General features: G+C 38.7%; 1 protein-coding gene across 4 annotated transcripts in view; it reads left to right on the top strand.

The window, feature by feature from the left end:
- phkb (phosphorylase kinase, beta) overlaps positions 1 to 24,327 on the top strand; it is a 107,429-nt gene that overhangs the window by 34,734 nt on the left and 48,368 nt on the right. For all 4 annotated transcript variants that reach the window (XM_082523269.1, XM_082523267.1, XM_082523268.1 and 1 more), the window contains 9 exons: positions 2,934 to 3,041; positions 3,901 to 3,981; positions 6,641 to 6,756; positions 9,932 to 9,995; positions 12,908 to 13,003; positions 15,595 to 15,792; positions 21,042 to 21,099; positions 21,741 to 21,818; positions 24,104 to 24,262. In XM_082523269.1, coding sequence (XP_082379395.1) covers positions 2,934 to 3,041; positions 3,901 to 3,981; positions 6,641 to 6,756; positions 9,932 to 9,995; positions 12,908 to 13,003; positions 15,595 to 15,792; positions 21,042 to 21,099; positions 21,741 to 21,818; positions 24,104 to 24,262 — 958 coding nt within the window. The remainder of the gene's footprint in view (positions 1 to 2,933; positions 3,042 to 3,900; positions 3,982 to 6,640; positions 6,757 to 9,931; positions 9,996 to 12,907; positions 13,004 to 15,594; positions 15,793 to 21,041; positions 21,100 to 21,740; positions 21,819 to 24,103; positions 24,263 to 24,327) is intronic.

Raw genomic sequence — 24,327 nt, 5'->3', positions numbered from 1 at the left:
TAAAATTTCACCAGATCTTTTCTCTTCCTTCAAATAATCAATTCCTGTATCTTTAAACAATGTCCTGAGGTGCTTAAACTTAATTATAACAAATAAATAAATATAATACTTGTGTGTTTTCCTCAAGGAATTGGACAATACTGCAGGAGAAACTCATGAAACAGAGCTAGTGAACAACAGATACAACATGCTATATAGATGCTCTGCTTTTATGCTGATTTGCATTGAAATTCAGGCAGCGTTATCATCCAGAACAATATTTGTTAATACAAATTTTTATATATGCAACAGAGGAACTCACTGTCCGGGCTTATTAAGGCTGCAAACAACACTCTTTTCCATTTCTATAGTTAACTAACACCGGCCTTCTTGTGTTACTGTGACATCCCTATCCTTAATACATACATACAGTGGTGTAAATGAAGTTCTTTATGATTAAGAAATAAAAAACTCTAGATGGCCCTGTGTGGAAAAAGTGATTGCCCCCTAAACCTGATGACTGGTTGGGCCACCCTTAGCAGCAGCAACAACAGCTATTCAAGGATTTGCAATAACTGTCAATGCTGTGGAGGAATTTTGGCCCACTTACCATTATTGCTAATCCAACATCTATTTCTTTAGCATATTTTAAGTCATTTTTTGTCAGTTCAGGACTCTGCAACTTTACTTTTGTTTTTTGTAATTTTTTTTTTACTGTGCTCCAAATGCTAATTATGTGCCAGTGGCTGCTGGAACACTAAATAGGCCAATAAGTCAGTGTTTTTGTATACGGCTTGTTACACTGCCTGAAGAGACCAAAACATTGATCAATTCAGGGATATGGTCACAGATCTAAGCGTAAAAACGTGAGCTGATCATTTAGTCGTGATGATCTAAACAGTTATTGAGCTCACTGTATCCCTTTAACATAACTTTGTTTTGAAAATGAAAGTCATTTCCTTTTCAGTGAGAAATGATAAGGAATTGCAGTTAATTGACTTGATGAGATGCAAGAGTTTTGTGCGTAGCTAAAGATGGAAAATAAGTGCATGAAAGTGGACTGTTAAAACAGCAGGCGTTGAAGTAGTCTGCTAAATTGAAGCCCATATTGGCGCATTGCAGCACTTGAAACAATAAGCAAGATCAGGGGCCTCTTCAAATATCCCAAGAGTGGAGCCACTTGACACTGTGGCTCTGCAGGGGCAAGAATCAGGGAGACCACTACACAAAAGCAAGTTTTATAGAAACATAAACAACAGCGTTAGCTGCTGACAGAGGTACCCCTCTTATTCTGTACACATACGCACATAAGCATTACTCACTATGGGATGGCAAGAAATGGAGCAGTTTCAGTGAAAGTGGGACAGCGGGTCTCCACTATGACCTGACTATATAGCAAAATAGGTGTGAGGGGGGACGACGACAAAAGAACCCAAATAAAAGAGCTCATAGCGTAAAGTACAGGAGATAGAGAGCTAGAAGTAAGAAAGAAGGTAGGAAGTAGGAAAAACAATGGAGACAACAACGAGGGATTTAATGATAGAGAGAGCAGTGAGAGAAGTAGAGAAAAGAAACGAAGGAGGTGAAAATGGGACAAAGGGCCAATTATTTATAACTGTGTGACAGGACAGGCGGCCCATCTGTGATTTGGTGTGTAGTGTAGTCGATGAAGCAAACACATGCGAAGCCATCAACAAACCACCGAGGATAAAGCACAACTAAAATGTTGTACATGTCTTGTTTTAAACAGTGTTATCATTTTGGTTGCCATAATCTGGCCCTTATGTGGTCCCGAGCAGAGATGTTTGTACTGTAACGTGTAGCGTGTGGTGTTGTTCCCTGATTAAACTCTTCACTCTTTATCAGGTTATTTTATTAAAAACCAAAACAAAAGAACAGATTATGTGCAGCATGTATGATTGTAGTGGGGATGAACTCTTGCAGCCAGGATTGTAAACATTTAATTTTTTTGAAACGGCTTAAAAATGTTAAAGAAATGTTAGTTCCTTTTAAACCTTTTGAATCATATTTGTATGGGTATAATAGATTGAAAAAACAGTGCAGGCAGATGGTGGTTAAGATTTAAGTAGCTGATTAAATTTAAGCAGCAAGACTAACTGAAGTGAAAAAGCTGCAAAGAAAGCTAGAATAAGCTGAAGTGGCAATTGAAATGGAGGAGCCAAAAAGGCAAACAAACAAAGACAAACATTTAAATGGCCTAAGACAAAGGAGCCAGATGTGGAAATCCACTGACTTCTGTTAAGTAAGACTCAAGTTTTTGCCTTAACTATATTCAGACCAATTATGCTTACATTCTGATCACCCTTCACCCCAGCCTTTGGAGCCAGGAAAAAACTCTGGACGTTGATGGGTCAGCAAAAGTGAATGCAGTAAAAGAAGTTCAGTTTGACAGTTTAAATATAAAAAACAAACAGCTTTAGCTCAAGAGAACATGCTGAAAGGAAGTGAAGTGTAATTTAATTTTTTTTCCATTCACAGCAGTTATCTCAAGTTGCCTGAGAGAATTATAGAAAAGAAATCCCGGGGATGTGGGAATCTGTCGTGACAAGTTGACATGGGGGAAAGAGAAGAATGGACAGAGGAGGATAGAGAAACAAGAAGCAGCATTGAATTTGATTCGTTAGAATTGACCTATATAGAATTAGAGCAGAGGTGCCATCTCTGCCTTAAGCAGTGCAACCATAAGAGACATGACAGACATTACAGTGTGTAAAGAAAGTTCATCACCATGTTTGACTCAATACAAAAGGTTTCGGTTGATATGTTTTTGAATTTGTTGAAGGCTACTCTAGTATAGCTAGTTTCTTCTAGTAACCTCTGTGGGGCCATGGATGTCTCTCCCTTTGATTTTCTCTCTCCCTCCCTTTACCCTGGACCTTTTTTTTCCTCCTTTCATCTCTCTCTCTTTCTCTCTCTCTGTGCATCTCTGTTAGGTGGAGGAGTTTAAACAGGATCCTAGCCCCTCAAAGTGTCTGCACTCTGTATTCCATGTGGACACCGGAGATGAGGTTTACTTGCACGGCGACTACCACCACCTGCAGGTCAGCCAGCAAGCAGACAAGTGAAAAAATGGGGCAACTACCAAATGAAAAAAGAGCGTTTAAATTGAATTCTTCGTGCATACACCTGTGTGTTTGATGTGTGTGTGTTACCTAGGGGTTTTACTGTATATTGTAAAAAATGTAGAGTAAAATTTGCCACCCTGGTATTTTATTTTGTGTCACATATTTAATATAACTTTAGGAAAAAATGAGGTCAGAGAAGAAGGTCTGTAGTAAGTGAACCTTGCTAAAGATGAATGAACAACAGGATGAATAAAATAGACAATCAATCTCTTTGTGACAGGTTTTGTTTCAAGTGTTTTGAGTGGGGGGGGGATTCCATTAAAATGTCTCATTTCCTCAGCCCCTCTGCCTGGCATGCATAGACGCTCAGAAAAATGACTTTCTCCGAGAAGTGCTTGTGCACTAAATTGGCACTAAAACGGCTTGTTCCTTTGTCAGTGGTATTAACAGAGGTCAGTTTGGTGTGTAGCATTTGAATGGAGAATGCATTTCTAGTGAAGGGTGGCCAATACATCAAGAGAGCTAGAGAGAGAGAGAGAAATCGAAATAAAGCTGCAAGGTTAGTTGCCTGTGAGGGGAGAAAAAGACATTCAAAAATGTAAAAGAGGTAACTTATTTATTGATTATTCAATTTTTTCCAGCAACTTCACCATTGTTGATGATTTCCAATGTCAAAAGTTTAATAGCTACTGTAAAGTCTGTCTCATTCTCTGCACTGTGCGAGAAATTGAAGACTAATTTATAAGTATGAAGTTATTATACGGTGTATGTGCAAATGATAGTAATTGCTTTGATGGCATCTTATCCACCCTACTTCCCTCTGTCACCTCTACAGATCGATGCCGTTTCTTTATTCCTGCTGTACTTGGTGGAGATGATCTGCTCTGGTCTGCAGATCATTTTCAACACCGACGAGGTAAACAAGGCGTTAAAATGACTGCGGTTTTCAATATTAGGATGTAAATGTCGGCCTGTTTATCGCTACATTTTCTAAACTGTGAAGCAGAGGCAAATAGTGTCAATCTCTGGTCTCACTTACTGTCAAGGTTAAATGTACTGATATGATTATAAACTGCATGAAAAATAACTACGGAGTTGTTACATTTTATCACTTTGTGGATTTTCCATGGTGCTGTGCATTTATGGCAATGTTGTATTTTAAAACATCTCACAGCTTCTCTAATCTTTGGAATTTTTTTTTTTGAAATTCTGTATTTATTCTAAAATACACCACGATATAGTTTAAATGATCTAAGTAATCTGATGCTACCTTCTGAAGGTTGAGCTAGCTGCTGTAAAGTAAGACCAAAGGGTCTCTAAAGCCAGTTAGATATATCCTAAATCCCCTACAGATATCCTAGAGCTGACACAAATGCAGGATCAGGGGACAGTATCTCACTTTTATAGCTTGGCTCACATTTATGCTCTTGCTGAGCCGCTCAGTTGACTTTCAGCAGAGAAACGTTTAGATGATTTCATTGTGGAAGCTTAAATAGCCTCCTGAGAATCGAACCAGTAACGTTGTGTTTGGCAACACACCAGCCCTCTATTACTGTAAAGCTGAACGGTCTCTTGTAGTTTGATTTATCTGTTGGTGTCATTTTTTTTGCCTTTTTTATGTTTGGCTCTAAATAAAACAAGAAGGCAACTTGGCTGTTAAGTTTACACACTGTGCTGTTTATTATGTGGCCCGCAGGAGTATTTGGAACGTCATTAATTCTGTTAGTTTTTACAGCCTGCTCAGCTTTACTTACCGCCACAGAGCAGTGAAATTTGTGCCCCTGGTAAAGGAATCCATTTGTTTACTAAATTGAGCTTATCTTAAGAAAGTAAGGACATGGTGAAACGTTATACCACTAACCAATTAGTGAGCGTACACACACCTCCCAACCCAGTCATCTCTCATTTTTCTCCATTTCTTACTCTGAACAAAGCAAATTGACAATGTAACTTTTTTATGAGGGCAGTCCTGTTTGTGCAGCAACCTTAATTTGCATGGTTAAACAGTGCTTATTAGGTTGTGTAATACAAACCGAAGCACGCCTCCCCCAATCTCACATTAACAAACATCAGATGCACTGAGCATAAGGGTTTGAGATTAGCTTTCTCACTGAACACTGTTTGAAATGTGTTTCATTTGGACTAATCACATTATTAGAGTGTTTATTAGTTTGTTGTTGGCTGTCACTACTTGTGAAGTCCATCGGTGTCCACTTGACTGAGCTGGAAGCTGCATTGCAGTATATTTTTTTTTTTCTTAGAGTGGCATAGAAAGGCTGATGCATGTCCTCTGAGAAGATACACTATCGACCTCCTCCCAGATGCCATTTTCAGTTTCATGCAGCATGAAATGGAGCGACTCATTAGCCAGTTTGTATGTCTGGGGTGCTTTTTTTTCACACAGGAGTATACGTGAGAGCTGCTGGCACATGGTAAAAGCAGAAGCACATGTAGTGTGCTTTTGCCAATGTGCCCACGTTCCCAAATAGTCAGCCCCCCGCCCCCCACAAAAAAAGGGAAAAAAAGCAGAACTGGCCAGGATGGTTTTCTAGCAGCAGGGAGGGGAGACAGAGGGACTCATTTGGCCGACGGGCAGTAACATTCATTAAGATACCATTAAGATACTAAAAAGTTCCCCTCGTTAATCACTCTGCTCATAAAACCCCCCAATAAGAGACCCGGCAAACACCTTTCCCTCTTTCCCAGCCTCATCTGCTTTGCCCCCTCTTTCTCTGCCCATCCTCACTGCCTGGCCTATTTAAGACCTGCACAGGTTCTGTCTTTCTCTTTCAGCTGTTTTACTCTCATCTCTCAATTCCCCTCCACCACTTTGTCATTTTAGATTAAATCTACCATCACTCAAGCACATACACCAGTGTGCTGGCACATTATATGTTTCACTTTTTAGTTAATTTTTTCCTATATGTATACTGTATAATTTTGCAGGAATCTGCGTGGGCCAGATGCTAGTTATAAGAAACATTTGAAATCGGCTAACTGCAATTTTAAACATTTCGATGCCGCTGTAATGTTTGGTGGAATCAACAACACTACTGATGAGTTTTTAGAGCATCTAAAGGGTGGCATTTGTTTTAGCTGGAATTTGTAAAGTGTGTTGATTTAGTGTCTTTATAGTTATGGGTAGCTGACAAGGCAATGAAGCTCTAGCTTCACGTACTGGTCCTCTATTCTTTTTAATTACAGTCTAGCCATAGGGTCAGTTTCACCTTGAGCATGGATTAGAAATCAGCTTTCTTTTTCACCGTAGTAACCTTTGTAATGAGAGAGTTATACTCATCACCCCAGATCAGTATCAAAGGTCATCTATCAATGGATCCAGACGTTCATTTATATGTGTGTGTGTGTGTGTGTGTGTGTGTGTGTGTGGCTGCATTTTACGTTATGTATTGCGATTCCACTTTCTTTTTGGACACATCTTCTGTCTCTAGCCCCGTTTATGCATACATGGGCATGTGTGTGTCAGTTGTCAGTATACTCTGTGTATGCAGGTTGCATAAACACAGTATGTTGCATTTTTTCCGAGTGTCCCATGTATGTTTGTTTTCTACATGCAGGTTTCCTTCATCCAGAACCTGGTTTTCTGTGTGGAAAGAGCATATAGGGTACCTGACTTTGGCATGTGGGAGAGAGGCAGCAAGTACAATAATGGCAGCACTGAACTGCATTCCAGGTCAGTAAAAAGAAAACACACAAAAACATTCTCTCCACACTCTCGTTTTTTTTTTGTTTTTTTTTTTAAACCTTACTTTTGCTTTTCTCTATACTTTTACCACTTTTGTAGTACTGGCCAGAATATGTCCTGTATGCAGGGTGCTGCAAAAGTCCTAAAACTCTTAAGTTACATACCTGAAATAAGGTCTGTGGGAAAGTTGTAACACCAGAAAAAAGATGTGAGAATGTATCAAAGATTCAAAATAAATGTTTTTAGAGCAAACCCATACTTCATGGGTTTGCAAACCCACTATATTTTACATGGTTAGCATGGTTGTCTCACAGCAAGAAGGTCCCGAGTTCACTTCCACCATCAGGCCGGGGTCTTTCTGAGTGGAGTTTGCGTGTTCTCCCTGTGTTGCGTGGGTTCTCTCCAGGTACTTCACCGTCCTCCAACAGTCCGAAGACATGCAGTTTGTGGGGTTAGGTTAACTGGTGATTCTAAATTGCCCTTCGGTGTGAATTGTTGTCTGTCTCTATGTGTTAGCCCTGCGACAGTCTGGCAACTTGTCCAGGTTCTACCCTGGATCTCGCTTAAGACGGCTGGGATAGGCTCCAGCGCCACCTGCAGCCCTGAAATGGACAAAGGGAAGAGAATGGATGGATATATTTTACACATATTTAATATGCTAAATGTGTCACTTAAGAGTTGCCATTTTACACATCCACTCATCTAATGCATTAGGATGCATTTGGAGTCATTTTTTGTATGTATCTGATGAGTAGACCAATATCGAGTCACCTTCCACCACCTTGTCCACCCACACCTGAGGGAAATGCGTCACTCTTTAGCTGGTAAATTCTTCACTGTGCTCACCTTAGCTGCTCATGTTTTTTTTCTTTCCCCCCCCTTTTTTTTTTTTAAATCTTAGCAGCTGTTGCTTTAAATTGGGGATTGAGCAGTGGGTGTAGCAGTAAACTGAGGTGCCTACTGATGAGTCACAAGAGAGAAACAATCGTTTTTTAAAAATGCAACAGTGCTTAAATGCTCCATGGGCCAAGAGAAACTATACCTTGATACTCTTCTAGTTTTATAAATACACCCGTTAAAACAGATCTTTTAGTTTTACTAAAGTATTACTTTGGTTTTCTTCTTACGCAACTGCAAATCATATTTGCCTGGGCCCATATTTGTTTCTGTCTCACTGTCGGTGAGTGCAGCACTTGGAAAAACAACAATGATGTAGAGTGTTCCATCTTCTTGAAATTAACTACAAAACCCCTAATTATTTCAGATTTTTAGTAATAGGGCTCTGAGTTAAGTTTATTTGTAATATCTATGTATTTTAATTCACTAGATTGTGAAATTCTAATGGTTTTTGCCAATGACTGTAGAAAACAGTCATTGGTTTTTGCTTATAGAGAAAACAACAGTAACTATAGCAAGAAGGACTCTTATCTATTCAATCTTCTTTTTCTTTCCTGTCCATATAAATAGATCAGCGCCAAACAATAAATGTAAAAACACTATTTCCTGCAGGAAGCAGCAGAAATGTGGGAACATGTAATGCTTTTCTTTATAATCAAGTCTATTTGATCTAGTGAGGTGTTTGTCGGGTCAGTGTGTACTGATGGAAATGTCAAATCAGCACAAGTTGGTAGCTAAAAAAAAATGTCAGTCAGCAAGTAAATAACCTATATTAAAAGAAAATGTAATGGACCAGCCATCTGAATGGTTAACCACCATGCAGATAAGGATTTGGAACAACCTGTTCAAACACCAGCACTGTTCTTAGCCCGTGTTGACTTTTTGTTACGTTTTCCCTAACTGATTTATCATCCAAGGTCAAACCGGCCTTCCTCTCCTCGCTCGGTTTCTTGATAAAGATCCTCAATTTCTGCTATTGCTTATCTCTGAAAAGCATGTCTTTTTTTCTTTCTCCAACAATCCAGAGCTATTGGCACCAGCCTGTCAAGATGTCCTCAAGAAAAGATAACAAATTCAGTGCATTGAGGAGTGCTGTGTCTTTTCGTGTTTCTATCTCTCCATGCCATGCTTTTGGATTCCCCCAGTTAATGAGTTGGCTTATATATGTACTTTTGTATTAATTACCATGGCGTATCCAAAAACGAAACAATTCAGAATGGCTCCATGGAAACACGATCTGTATAATAATCAAACTCCATATTAGAACCATTCCTCATCTGTCACGTCCGGCTTCGAAACACGAATATGGCTCTAAGCTCACAGGATTCACAATGGATCATTCCTGAGCAGTCGGTGGTTCTGTCAACTGCAGAATCACAATCACAATGAGTTTGTCCATTTTTAATCAAGTAAAGAAAAGTTGGTGTGTGTGGATCAATACTGAACCACTGTATGTAAACACACCTACTCTCAGAGTAGCAGAAGACTGTTGTACAGTCTGCAGCAATATTTTCATCATGCGAATCCTTATCTCCACCTGTCAACCGACATGGTTGCATCATCATTTTACTCTGGTCCTGATTCCAAGCATCACTTTTTTTTAACACCCTGGGTTTCCACAAAGCTTTAAAGCATTCTATGTACATGTGAGGTACTGTCAGGATTTCTGACCACTGCTGTCAGTTTGCGCGTGTTTGTGTATCTCTGTGTGTTACACAAAACTACTTTCAGCAGAACTCTTTTAGAGGCTAAATTAGCCTCCCATCATCTGTACTAATGCTTTTTAATATGTCAGCACATCTACCACCAGTCAGTGGCAAGTTTCCTGCATTTTTTCCCTTTCTCGTCTCTGTTCTTTTCTAGGGAAATCTTGGTAGGGTAGAAAGGGAAACAAAATGACAGTAAAATTGATTCACATTTAGGCTGCATTGCAATCACAGTAGCCAGCCACTGTGAAATGCACTATGTTTTTTTTTTTCTCTCCTCTCCATCATCCATTATCGAAAGTAGACCACAATCTCAGGAGCCTTCAGCTTTATTGAATCCTAACAGATAGCCATTTAAGATTCAAATGTGATTCAGAAGGCTTTCTGGTGAACTTTGGGGACTTTTGACATTTTCAAAACACATTTGGTTCACGTTGCATCATTTTTTCTGCTTTCTTAAGAATGAAAAATAATATATTCTTAAACTGATCAATGTTAGATTGAATTATACTTGCTTATTGTATGTTTTGGTGAAAGTTTGCAGTTTCTTTTCTTTTCAGCTCTGTGGGCCTTGCTAAAGCTGCACTGGAGGCCATCAATGGATTCAACCTGTTTGGAAACCAGGTATTTGATTCCCTGACTTCTTATACTTTGCCACCTCTTCCGAACTCACATTGATTTGTCTCCTGTTTAACTGTGCCACCAGGTAGTAGACTGCATTATAGCCCATTCAAATCTCCTCTGTACATCAAGAAGGTATCCTAGCTGGGTGCAATGTCACCCCGATGACCAGCCTGAATAGTAGAAAACTGCAGTTTATTTACAGGTAGACAGCATCAGTGTAATTAGTGCCGCTGTCACTGTAGCAAGATTGCTTCTCTGAGTGGACGATTGATCAGGAAAGTATGTTTGTGCATGTTTGTGTTTGTCTCAGCAAATTGTTTGTGCTTCTACAGACTGTGATCGATGGCCACAGTTGAATCAGGTTTCCCTCCAAATTTCAGAGGCAGTTTTTCTGTGTGCAAAGTCCATTAGTGGATATGTTTCTTATTTATTTATTTAATTTTTTTAGGAGAAGAAAACAGAGACATTCATTATACCTGCTAATGGATTGGAAAATGAAGCCTTCCACTTAGCAAGCTTCCTCTCTTATTATCTTTTCTTCTTATTTTCTTCACTCGGGTATTTGCCCAGAATGGTTTGTGTGGCAGTTCTCTCCATTTAAGCTTAGACTCTTTATCTTCTCATCGTATGGCTGTCGGGTATGACCGTAAAGTTGCTGTTTGTATTTCTCTTCTGAACATCTGCAAAATAAAGGATTTAACTGTGCCTGAAAATGGATTTTGTCATTGAGCTCAAGCTTGTTGAAAGAATCAATTTATAGAGGTGGCTGCTTTATGGTCCATGCTGTATGGGGCTTCTGTACATGTGAGAGAATGAGTGTGCCTGTCTCTGCCGGTCTCGTGCCCCTTTGTGGGAATGCTACAAGCTTTCCAGTTGCTTATTAATGATCTCTATCAATCTTGATGTCCCAGCTGACGCTCAAGCACCAAATGTAGCTCCTTCCCCTCGATGCCCTAAACCGGAACATTCAGTACACTCTTAACTCTTCTATCATACTTTTGCACACTCTTGTGGCTGTATATCACATTTAGCCTTTGTATTACATGGACAGACACGCATCCTTCAGTTTTGAAAAAGTCACACCCGACCCCTCACCACAGCCCCCTCAAAGTCACACTGAACGCATGATAGAAGCCTCTCGGTGTGACAAATTGAACTGGACGGATAAAATTGATCTCACATGAGGAGGATCCTTCAACTTTAAAGCCGGTCTTTAAATTCACAGTGCTGTTTACACATGGCTCTACAATCAAATCCCAACACATTCTAGTTTCTCTCAAGGGACTGTCACCTAATTCACACCGTGTCAAGAGCAGGGATAAAGCAGAGCCAAGCACATGCCTAACAAAGTCCAGTTTAATATATTTCTGTAAATTAAATGTATTTCATACATATATCAGTGCATAGAAAGTGGTGCCAAGTTAAAGTTCAAAGTAAATCATTATAGTGTCTTTAAAAAATGGGCTTTAAATAATTGACATTCAATCAATGTTCATAGCAGACCATAAAAAAACCCAATGACATCAGTGGTTTTTTTGAGAGGCGTGAGCCAAATCCTCACAGTAGGTGGAAGGATGGTTGTATTGAGAAAAACCTGAAAATAATTTATATTGACAGATATTTGCCTTCAAAGACTATCAAAGACTGCAGGTTATAGTCAACTTTTTTTTTTTTTTTTTACTTCAGATCACTCATGAGGATGCATAGTGATAGATGCACAAGGAACAAGCAGTTCTTAGTTTTCTAAAATCAAAGTTGGTTTGAAGAAAACCTTAAAACAGCATCCACTGCTCAAAAAGGGTTGAGCTGTTGCACTGAAAGTATTCTACAGATTATGTCTTATCTTAACTCATTGCCTAGTTTTTTTAATTTTTTTTTTATTGCTTAGTTCTGTTGGAAGAGATATTATGCTACAAATATACAGTGCATATTCAAACTTATTTTTTATTTTTTGTAAAAGAGGTAAATAGAAAAATGTAGTAGTTAAATCATGATAAGCTGGTTGGACTGTCTGCTTCTGCTTAAAAAATGTGACTAAATAAAAGAAGACAAAATGGCTCAAATCTAAAAGGCAAAAACACTCATTTTACATGCTTGCTTTGTGGGTTAGTGTTTTTATACGTTGCTTTTCTAACACTCTTGTTTTCTTATGTGGGTTTTTTCACTAACTTGCCACACAGCTGTCTACACTGGTGGCTAGCAATTCACTATGTATGCACTATGTAAATTTCTAGAGGAAAGCTTGCTGATTTGACTAAAAGCCTTGGCCAGATGTTTTTTTTTCTTTTTTTTTTTTTCTTTTTTTTTTAGAAATAAAAAACGCGACATTGGCAATATTCATACATAATGCATCTGACTTGCATTAGAAACTGCTTAGCAGTTTGGGGGAATTGCCCACTTGGTTTCATATAAGCACTGCTGATGGATGGATGGATGGATGAAGTGCAGTGGACTGTTTTTTTTTTTCCTGAAAAATGGTTTGATTGCTTCCCTTACTGAGTAAAAAGCACAAAATGTTCCCCCCCTTCCTCTCGTGGAAGTGTTTAAGTGATCTGGATGGACAAACTGCATCGTGGTAGTAGTGCTTCATTTTTGTACAGGGAGACTTTTAAAGTGATCGGATGACTAGCTGTTGTTTAAGCACTCCCACACTGCACTTCAATAACATGAGCAATCCAAATATATCTGCCTGGTTTTACAGCAAAACAGTGTTTTGATGTGTGGAGGTGTAATACCGGAGGCTTTGAAGCCAAATAATTTTAAGCATTTCCATATTTATGTATTTATTTTTATTTCTTTGGACAAATGGAGGACTTTGTGTATGTTTGTCGTTTTGCACGTATAGAGCTATATGTTACTGTGAAGCACAAATTGTTTAGCTGTAAATTGAATGCTTTTCTTTTATGCTGCAGGGCTGCTCATGGTCTGTGATATTTGTGGATCTGGATGCTCACAACAGGAACAGGCAAACCCTTTGCTCTCTACTACCCAGAGAGTCTCGCTCCCATGTGAGTACATCAATCAATTTATTGACTGTGTACATCTTCTAAATAATTTTAATAAAACAAAGAAAAGCATACAGATTTTACAAGTAACAAAAGGCAGAAACGACACAAAGCAATATGTGCAATAGAGCACTTCTAAAATTTGCAAAATATTATCAGCTTCATATCTTAAACATCTTGTAGAGCCATTCACTCTCAGAGTGCAGGCTTTTCCGTGGTTCCTAGAGTTTCCAAACGTAGAATGAACTTAAGTCAGTGCTTTCAACTATCAATCCCCGCTTCTGTGGAACCAGCTCACAGTTTGGAGTTGAGATACTGGCACCCTCATACTTCTACAATTAGGCTTAAAACATTTCTGTTTGATAAAGCTTGGGGTTGTAGTCAGGACTCTCTCTGGTAACCATTTCTTCTTCATTATGCATTTTATTCTTGTTTCTCTTTTCTCTCCTTTTTTCTCTTCTCTTTTACCTCACCCCTAAACCCTTACCCTGGTTCTGCTGGAAGTCTCTTCCAGAGAAAGAGGGGGGTTCTTTCTTCCCACCATTGCTTGCTTCATAGGGGATCGTCTGATTGTTGTAGTTCTCACCCTAATTAGTTTTTACCTTACAATATGAAGTGCTCTGAGGTGTCTGTTCTTGCAAATTGAATCAAACTCAGTAAACTGAATTTCACTGAAGGCTTATGACAAATTGGTACATGGTCTTGGGATGACAATGTCAGTCCAGCACAGTGAGCACTTTGCATTTGCTCAATTTTTAAAATATTTAAACTATTAACTATTGTAGAGAAATGTTGAACCAGCATACAGGAATGTGCAGTCAGAGCAAAAAAACTCCCACAGTATTTTTATGATATCCGCCTTGCAGTGATCGTTAAAACAGTGATCAAGTAACCTTTCGTTTTGCTCTAAAATGCAACAATCTTTTAAAATAGTTTATTCAAAAATCAAGAATCTTATTTTTATTTCCTTTTTGTTATTTTGTCTAAATTTATCATAGTAGAACTAGAATAAATATTAAAATATTGTTTAAATGTTGCATTTTGTCTGTGAGCTGATCTCTTTGTTCTTAGAAAAATATCCACAGTTTCACAGCATGACGCAAACGTTTCCCCCAACGCTCTTTTACGGTGTAGAGAAGCAGCTGTATGCATAGTCTCTACAAAATAGTAGCCTGTCACGCATATGTCAGATAAGGTTAATTACATTAGAGTAGATATCAATTCAACAATGTATGTTCCTCACGGTGCAGTCATTACACTGCCCGTACCTGAGCTCTTGATCGTACACCACTGACAAGAAATGGCAAAAGTAAGAGCTGGATATAGAGATGCAGGGAGGTAAAGCTCAAAGAAGAAAGCGTGAGGAAAATCTTTCCTACTCGCCAACACTCGCAGGCACTTAAATCATTACAGCTGTGTGTGCGTGTGTGTGTGTCGAACTTGTAAGCCAGAATTGTCTAGTCACCAACAGCCTGGGAGGAAATTAGTGTAATTAGACGATCAGCAATGGCATTATAGACATAGGAGACTGACATTAAGAAGTCTGAAGGAGTGCAGGAGACGCCAACAATTGTCAGGATTGTGTCAAGATATGCAAAACATCAATATATTATCACTATGTCATGTAATATGTCAAAAGATTGAAATCCAGTATTCAATTCTAGACACATTCAATACCTGCACAGAGTGTGTTGCAAGCTGATATGATTTCTCAGCTGTAGCTGCTGAGGATGTTACCATGTAGATTAGGGTTGTAACAAGAAGTTGAAGAATATAAATGAATAGGACTAGAAAGAGCTACACCTGGCTCCTCTGTGAGCTGCAGAGATATGTGCAAAGTATAAAAAAGAAACGCGCTACAAAGGAGAGCAGCAGAAATCAAAACAGAACAGAAATCTGGTCCTTAAGCGTTCATAGCCACGTCCATGTCAGAGCGCTTGTCCCTGCAGTTATTTTATAGATTCCAGTGCTCAGACAGGATATGGAAAGGCTTTGATTTTTGGAATCTGCCGTCTATTAATAAACTTTAAATATTCATAGCTGTTTGCAGTGAAGCTATGCCCTGATAATTTTCATTTCCCTTGCTTAATAGAGTAAACCAAACAATAAAATGGGACTATTAGATGCTCAGTCACAGTGGTTTGTCAAGCCTGATAACAAGATTCATTCCTAACCATAGCCTGTATGTAAATGTAGTCAGTGCTGTAGTGTTTTATTTATAAACCGACACTTTCACTCTTAAACCGCTTATGGGCATTCACGCATGTTTAATAATTCTTTCTGTAGAATATATAGATGTACAATAAATTATCTTATTGGCTTCCCTCATTTTATACTCAGAAATTATGCAAAGTGACTGTGAGATGCAGTCATTGGGAAAAGTTTTGGTCCTTGTGGAATTTTCAAAATATTTCTCTGACCTAAAATGCCAGTGGATTTTTACACAAACACTAAATGTAGCTAAAAATATATATATATTTTAAAAAAAGAAGTAAAAATATCAGCCTGGAAATATATATTATATATAGCAAATGTGGCAAAAACATTTCACGTAGTTCATAATTGTTGTAAATCTTTTTGTTTGTCTCCGGCAGAACACAGATGCAGCTTTACTTCCAACCATCAGCTATCCTGCGTTTGCTGTTGATGATGATGCTCTTTACACTCAGACACTTGACAAGATTGTCCGCAAGCTCCGTGGCAAATATGGCTTCAAACGTTTCCTCCGTGACGGCTACCGCACCGCAAACGAAGACAAGAATCGCCGCTACTACAAACCTGCTGAAATGAAGGTTTGTACTCGTGTTTTTTCTCTATATTCTGTTCTTCTTTGGATTAAAGCCACAGTTTTTGTTTCATTTTAAATAGCTCATTTGTATTTTGCCAATGCAAAGAAGAAATTATGGGGTATATTCCTAACGAAGATAATGTGATCCAAAATGTTTCTTGTTGTTCCAGGTTTTAATAAGATGGTCATTAGCGTAGCAGTTGAAATAAAAATTATATCTGTGAATAATATGCTTCAAATCTAGTAAATGGATTTTTAAAAAATTAACCCGACTTTCCATTAAAGAAAATGATCAGTTAGAGATTTACGAGCAGTGACATTTTAGAATTTTTAGACATCGAATAAATATATTGTGGTCCAGTGTGCTGACAGCTACACTTCTAGTCCTTTTGTCATGGTTTGTGATTCTTGTTGAGTATTTTCTTTAGCAATTTTCTCTTTTGTTATTCCTAATCTGTTTTTGCTTTTTCTTTTTTCATTTTACCTCCTTTCTATTATTTTTATCTCTTTTAAAATTGTCTGCGCTGTTCTTATCACCTCTGTTTAATCTGCCTCACATGTTCCATAGCAGCTAATTATTCACAGAATTAAAGGATGATACTTTATTAGGTACACTTTGCTGCTTCAGAACTATCTTACCTCTTTGTTGGTAAAGTGCTGGAAACATCTTGGTGAGCCAGTCCAGTTTGAATTGAACCTTAAGGTGCATACCTTGACTATAACAAACAATTGAGTTACTGTTGTCTTATTGTTAGCTCTAATTAGTTTGGTCATTCACCTCAGACTTCATTCACCCCCCCCCCCCCCCCCCCCCCCCCCGAGAACTGATGTATATGCAATATTTCTTCTCTTTTTGGAACACTCTTTGTAAGTCATGGAGATGTAGATCAGCAGTTTCTGAAAGTCTTAGGCCAGCCCATCTGGCACCAAAAACCATGCCATGTTCAGAATCACTTAAATCACCATTCTTCCCCATACAGATGCTCAGTTTGAGCTGCAGGATGCCTAAGTGTGTTGCATTACTGCCATGTGATTGGCTGATTAGCTATTTTCATTAGTGAGCAATTTAGCAGCTGAACAAAATGACGAGTGTATGTGTGTGTGTGCGTGCGTGTAAAATATAGGTTTAATATAACTGAGTTGAACTCAATTGCCAGTAACCACAAGCACAGCTAGCAATGCATAACATGTGGAAAAGTTCAGCTTGAAAGTGCTTGACATTTCAAAAGTTTTCGAAATTCATAATCCTCCAAAGGTTTCATCCTTTTATGATAATGCTAAGAGATCTGCCTGCGACTTAGCCTCTCCCATTCCACGCATCCTAATCCCCCAGGTATTTCACCCTAAATCTTAGCGTGCATGTGTGTGGGTGCGCTGGGTATGCAGCTGAGTTGTTCCTTATCAGTGTGTATGCTCATGCATATACACCTATGTGAATGACCGGGCATTCATTGTCCTTTAGTGAATCGCCTGTGATCCTGGCCAAATGACAGTGCAGTCACTTTAGAAGCATACCATGAGTGAATCGCAGGCTGGACTCTTAATACTAAACAAATCATTACTTTACCTGGAGAGCTAGCCTGCTAGAATTAATGAGCTCAGAGAGGCGTTAGGTAAGAAAGCAGAGATCTGTGAGTTTAGACAGATGCTGGAGTTTCTGTTTGGCAGTGAAACACTAACCAACTGTTTCAAAAGGCCTAATCAGTTGTACCTAGTAGGGATGTATGTAATCAAAGAGTCACCTGACAGTAATTTGATTCCTTAATTACATTCATGATTCATTAAAAAGGATAGTCATCACTTTGTAGTGACAAAAGGTGACTTTTCTGTCTGAAAGGTGAGGCTGAGAAAAAAAGATTTAAAAAGGCACTGATGATGGAAGTGCTTGCTTGATATGTCAGAGTGGGCACTCATGGGGCTCCAACTCTGAACCACTTTGAAATGAGCTTTGTTTAATCCTGTGGCTAATAGGATACAAAGACTCTAAAGACTCTAAGAATTATCAAACAATGTTTAATGCCTCAGTTCCTTCAGGCTCCGTCCTGCCCTTAGTTCGACCAGCAGGCAGTCAGATTTGTTGTGGAAGACACTCTGGCCAGTTAACGTTTCATAATGTAAAAACCCAATTAATTTTTTCATTCTTTAATTTTTTTTATTAATGAATTAAAAAAAGTGATTTGCCAGTTTCAGAATCCTCGCTGATTAATAGTGTTACAAATATAGTCGAAAAGCAATACCGTGAGTAAAATGTTACCTCTTTTGAGTCATAAGCCACCTCACAACAAAATGAAATGCTTTGAGTGTGTCTGACACAGTTTGCGTTTTATCTGGAGGAAAGAAATCACAGGTAGGCCGGGTTCCCCTGCAGAAGACATTGACTAAAGTTGTTGTTGGTGTTTAAGAGAGAATTCACAGCAGGGCAGGCGTCTGTGCTCCCTGTCTGTTTACCATTGACAGAGAGCAGCGGCAGCAGCCTGTGTGATAGACAGTTTTACCAATCAGTCGAGCTGCTCAAGCACAAAACACCAGGGATCCCTGTCTGTTTACAGCCTCAACGGGCCAAAAGGCACAGGCCTCACTGGGTGACTGCCTCAGCTCTCCTGTTCTCTCGTACTCTCTCCCCCCCGCCACCAAATACACCCCTCCCCTGCTTCTCTATCTCTTTATGCACTTGCCTTTCTTTTTTCCTTCCTCTCTATAACCCACCTGATAGCTGCTATTGCTTCCCGTCTTTGGTGAAATATACACCTCGAGACCTGCAGATCTACATAATCACAGAGTGCCGACATTTAAAGAAGCACATTAATACAGACATGAGTATCCGCTCAGTGAAAAGCACCTTCTAAGTGTGTTTGTACGAGCATGTGTGCCAGCTCAGCCAGGCATTTGTTATTGCATTAGGATGTCTCTGATATCTTCCATCAGCGCAGAGATTATTGAAAAAGATAAGGTACAAAGATAGTCAGAACTAATTACTTTTATAGATAGAGGGACTAAAATGCAGACACACACGGACATATGCACACATGCATTTTGTATCGATGGATTTTTTTTAAGAGGCTAATAAAATTCTGCAGACTATTTGATCTTTTTACAAACTGACCTTTTATTATTTTTAGTGTTTTTCCAAATTCGGTAACTAAAGGTGGGTTATTGTGTAGGGACAGTGTTTTGAGTTGATCCTCTTTAATTAAGCACTGAATTACTAAAGTGAATAATTGTCTGCTTAGCTTTATTGTCTATTGTAAATGTGACTTGTAATTGAATGGCTTAAGATTTTTGTTCGTTTGTTTGTGCATGGGTGCTTGTGTAAGATACAGTGCAAATACAGTAGATGAAGTGTGCAAGATTCAGAGAAAAATCCAGGAAGTGATGGTGTGAATTCAAGTGTTTATTTAGGGAACTTTTGTCTAGCTGCTGCCACTTGGTGCTTTTGATTTATTCACATTCATTTGACAGCAATGTGTTTATGAGCTGACAGGTTTAATTAAATAAATAAAATAAAAAACTGAATAAATTGGCCAAATAAGAGGAAGCAAGGAGGGAAAAACACTGAATGGTTTGACAAGTATAAAAAATGATAGAAATCATATGCCATGGCCTACAAAGTCACTAGTTCTTACTTGTGGGAAGAGGCATGGGTTACATTTTGCAGTGGATTTGTCAAAACAGCAACTGAGTTAATCTTTTAGAAAAAATTATGTTCATCTTAAATTAGACAAATGTGTGCCGAGGGTTTTGAAGTTGTTTTGGAGGCTAAAGGAAGCCGAACATCTTACTGAAATGACTTGGGTTGGTCTGTTCCAGGCAACATGAGAGCTGTCAGTCAAACTTTGTTGCACACTAAACAGCTGGACCACAACCAAGCAATCTGCTGCATGTCTGGCGTGAGAAAGTGAATCAGTCAAAGGATTCTGATTTGTGATTTAGTATGAATACACAAGCAGAACTATCTACTATAAAATTCATGTATTTAATGTGAGCCAAAGCTCCCATATTTATAAATAGTTTGAATTAAAAGAAATTATAGGATTAGAGGCAAAACCCTTAACACTCGGTCAACTATTGTGGTGGGATCAGGTGGCTCAGTTATGCTGTGGTGACATTGTGCTGATGCATTTTGGCTTCACTTGACCTTTTAGAGGGAAGGGTCACTGCAAAATCACCTTTCTTCTGTGATGGAGCGGTTCTGTCATGATGGGAGTGGTCATTGAACTACAATGAATTTGAGTATCACGCGTTATGGCCTTCACAGTCACCAGATCAGTCTCCACCACCATCATTAAAACATCCAAAAACAAAAATGTTTTGGAAGAACATGCCTCTAACAAGCTTTCAGAAACTTGAATAAAAACCTTAAAGGGTATATTGAAGCTTATTTGTGGCCTGACTAAATATGTATGATAGCTTGCAGTCCCATTTGTAACACATGGTATAGTTTATTGATTGGATTTTTGTTTGGACTTTATACTTTCAACTTTAGGTTATATAAAACTCCTGTGAACCTCACATTCTAAAATGTCAAGAAGAACTCGACCAGAACTAAAAGGCAACATCCATCCATCCTCATCCGCTTTATCCGAGGCCGGGTCGCGGGGGCAGCAGCCTAAGCAAACAATGTCTTTTTTTTTTTAACTTAAGCACACAGCGAGTAGGTATTTATATTGTTAAACATACATTGTAATTCTCTTGTCTTTGTTATACTGAGTGAAATCTGACAAATCTTTGATATTGAAGGTCTGAGTTCACAGGCAACATGGCAGTGTTTTTTGCCACAGTGTCATTTTCTGAGCGCTGCTCTTAAGTGTTTGTTGTTGCTAGGTTACAAATAATACCTTATTTCATGTTAGGTTGTAAAAGACTGAAAGCCAAGATTTTGATTATTCAGTGATAGAGAAGTGACACTGAGTCCTCAGTAAAACTAAACTCCGACTTTCTCTGTGTTTTTCCATCTATGTGTCTGTCTATTGTAAACATACTAAACTTTCACACCTCTAAATGTCCTCCTCAAAACAAACAGCCAAGTTTTTGAATTAGAAAAAAAATGACCTTGTAAAGGATCAGTAATATTTCTCTCTATACTGACAGGTTTCATTCAGAATGTCACATCCTTTATATTTTTTCTCTGTGCCATACTGTTCCATATTCAGTGCTGCTCAAATTCAGCTTTAAAGCTCCTGCGCCTCTCTTCTCTTTGTGAAATGAAAAAAGCAATAATTCCTCCCCTCTCTTCCTCTCTCTGTCTTTCTCCAGCTTTTTGATGGGATCGAGTGCGAGTTTCCCATATTTTTCATCTACATGATGATTGACGGTAAGCCTTGTTCTATCCATTGCTGCTGTTATGGTGCCTCAAGTGGGTCATTGCCATGGTATAAGACAGACTTATAGCGTTTTACAGGAAATTACATTTTTCTCTGGTTTTAGAGGACATGGATACACACTTTTTTTCTTTTTTTTTAATTTGTTAGTGACCCAAAGTAAATGGTCAGAAATAAATGAAAGACTCTAGTTTTTCCTAAGCATTTCTTTCTTCCTTTTAAAAAAAAAAAAAAAAAAAATCTAATAGCCCCTTTGCCTCTCTATATGCCACAGATTTTTCTTAAGACTAACAGACAACCTGCAGGGCCTGTTGCTCTATATGAAGCTATTCATCTTTATTGGCTCTGCTCAAAAGAAAAAAGGCAGTTAAACTGATCCAGACGGATACATCAATAACCAACAAGCCTCTACAATGAAATGCTCTTAAAAAAATCTTGTATACCTAGGAAGATTTTTATTGACAGTGCCTCACCATTTTTCAGTATTGTAAAACTATTTTATTAGGGTAACTTTGCCTGACTGATGCAGTTAACAGTTAGATGTGAAAAAGCATTTTCAATGTTTTATTGTGTGTGTGTGTGTGTGTGTGTGTGTGTGTGTGTGTGTGTGTGTGTGTGTGTGTGTGTGGGGTAGGGGTCTTCAGAGGAAATAAGGCCCAGGTCAAAGAATACCAGGAACTCCTTGAACCCATCATCTTTCAGTCGTATGAGGGTGAGTAACCACATAAAAGCCAACATGCACCCACACACATGCAGTGACCGCTGAATGAGGAAAACCGTGAACTCCTGAACACAAACATATATGATATTATCTCATCTGGCCTCTCAATATAGTTCTTTTTAATTCTTTTGATTCTGTTCTCTCCCCTTCCGGCAGCGACAAACTTTCTCTTATTAAATCAGTTTTACATATTCATACACCACATACCAAGGTTCACAAGAGTGATGCATCCAAGTGAACTCAACCTTCCCTGTGAGCTAAAGAGCCTGGCTCATGCATTCACCGGTACACATTGATGTGAGAGGACACAGTTAAATGATGAGGATGTCAAGAGCTGGGTGTTTCTATTCATCTATTCATAAAAGAAATTGAAATAATTGGAGTGCAGAAAGGATAATGATGTGAAACAGAGCTGACTTAAGTTACCCTGAATGTCTCTGCAGAGCTCTTTGTACTGGTTCTGTATAAATTAACAAAACTCCTGAAGTTAATTGGCTGGGTTTTAGAGGAGAACACAAAGGGAGTGTTTTCTGTTTTACTGTTAAATACTTATTAAAAGTGTAAATCCACCAATGGATTTTGTACTGTCAGAAGCTGCTATTGTATCTTCTTTTGCTGGTTTGCCTGACCTCCCAGGAGTCAGGGGCTCCTATTGTTTTGATAATACATAAAGCACATGCAGGGTTCAGCTATTGAAGACATGCTAATATATTGTGATGAGTGAGTGAGGACGGTGGTGGGGTCCTCAACTACAGTTGTGCTAGCCTTGAAGTAAGCATTTATATTATTTATTTAGTATTAGTATTTATATTATACACTGCAGGTCTTAATGCTCAATTCTGATTTTTTTGATCAAATCTGATTTTTTTTGTCTGATTGTTCACACTACAAATAAAATGTGACAGCAAATGCACTCTAGTGTGAACCCTCAAAGCGGCCCGCATACGCAAAAGAAGACGTCACACACAACGCGCTCTGTTTAGACCCAGACCAGACAGTATTGTTTGACTGATGGCCGTTAATATAAAGACTTGTTTCGGACTTTACGTTTCCCAATTTTGCTTTAAGTTATAAAGTTATTTTGTTATTTAGATATGGCCTAATAATGATCCTTATTGCTGTTTTAGAGAGGAGCGGTGCTTCAAAGGATAGTTGCAGATTTCTGTCAGAATCTGCAGATTATACAGTACAAATAAAATGTTCACGTTTCTCCAACGCTGTCTTCCCAACAGTTTCACTAACATCTACACTGGATGACCAGGAAGCATTCACGATGTCTTCTCCGGCGCTGATAATTGGCGTCTGTCTTGTGTCAGTGACGTAAAAGACGGATTTAATGCGACATGACCATTCAAACAGCAGTCGCTTTCTAAAACATCAGATATGTATCGGATTCAGGACCACATACTAGAGTGACCCAGGTCGGATTTGAAAATATCGGATTTGTGCCGTTCACACTGTCATACCATGATCGGATATGGGCCGCATAGGGTCAGAAAAGTCGGATTTGATGCGCTTTCACCTGCAGTGTGAACGTAGCCTAAGAGTGGGCACAAAAAGATTTAGTGTTCTTAGCTGTAGGTCCAGTTACAACCACTATGTGTGAAATATCCTGCTAAAGTGCTAAACTTAGATGGTTAACATGGTAAGCCCCATACTGCTAAAGAGAATTTTTAGTAGCATTAGCCAAGTTTTTGAATTAAGCTAAAAGTACAGGGGTGTCTCACGTAGCCATTTATAATTATCTGATTTTATTTATTTATTTATTTGTTTTTTAATAATAACAAAATAAAATAAAACTTAGTTTGGGAACAAATTGAAAAATACGCTTTAAAGTTATTTGCCTATATCGCAGCTGTGCCTCAGGAGTTAATGGTTGTCCACCAGTTGGAAGGTTGGTAGTTTAAATCCAGGCTCCTCCAGTCTGCAAAGTGTCCACAGGGAAGATAATGAACCCCAAATTGTTTCTAGTCCATCTAAATTCAAATACCAGGTTTTTTTTTTATTAAAGTCCAGGTACACACAAAGGCTTCAGTAGAAACTGCATAAGAGTCATGTGTTTAAACATGCTAAGATGTAAAGGTGATCTTAAGTACAGCAGTGGTTCAAAGGTTAAACTCAGCATCTGTACTGCTGTATGATTTGTTGCTATTATCCCTGTGTGCCACCAGTGCAAAGTTACTGAAGTACATAGTTTTTGTACTATGTAAGAAGTAAAGATTATTTTTGCTTAGTCTTATGCACATAGAGCTTACACTTCTCGTTTCTCGTGCCAGGCCACGCTATAATCCCCAAGTACTACTATGTACCGGCTGACTTTGTGGAGGCGGAGCAGAACAAGCATGGGAGCCAGAAGCGTTTCCCTAGCAACTCTGGCCGTGATGGGAAAGTCTTCCTGTGGGGTCAGGCCCTGTACAACATTGCCAAGCTACTGGGTATGTCTGTGCGTCTGTGTGCTTAGTATGTCGACTTGAATTGATGCATTCATTCACTGTACTCT

This window comes from Aulonocara stuartgranti (genome assembly GCF_965226115.1).
Source record: "Aulonocara stuartgranti genome assembly, chromosome: 1".
Classification (NCBI taxonomy): Eukaryota; Metazoa; Chordata; class Actinopteri; order Cichliformes; family Cichlidae; genus Aulonocara; species Aulonocara stuartgranti.
Note: the sequence above shows the minus strand (reverse complement) of the source record. Positions and strands in the feature narration are given on the sequence as shown.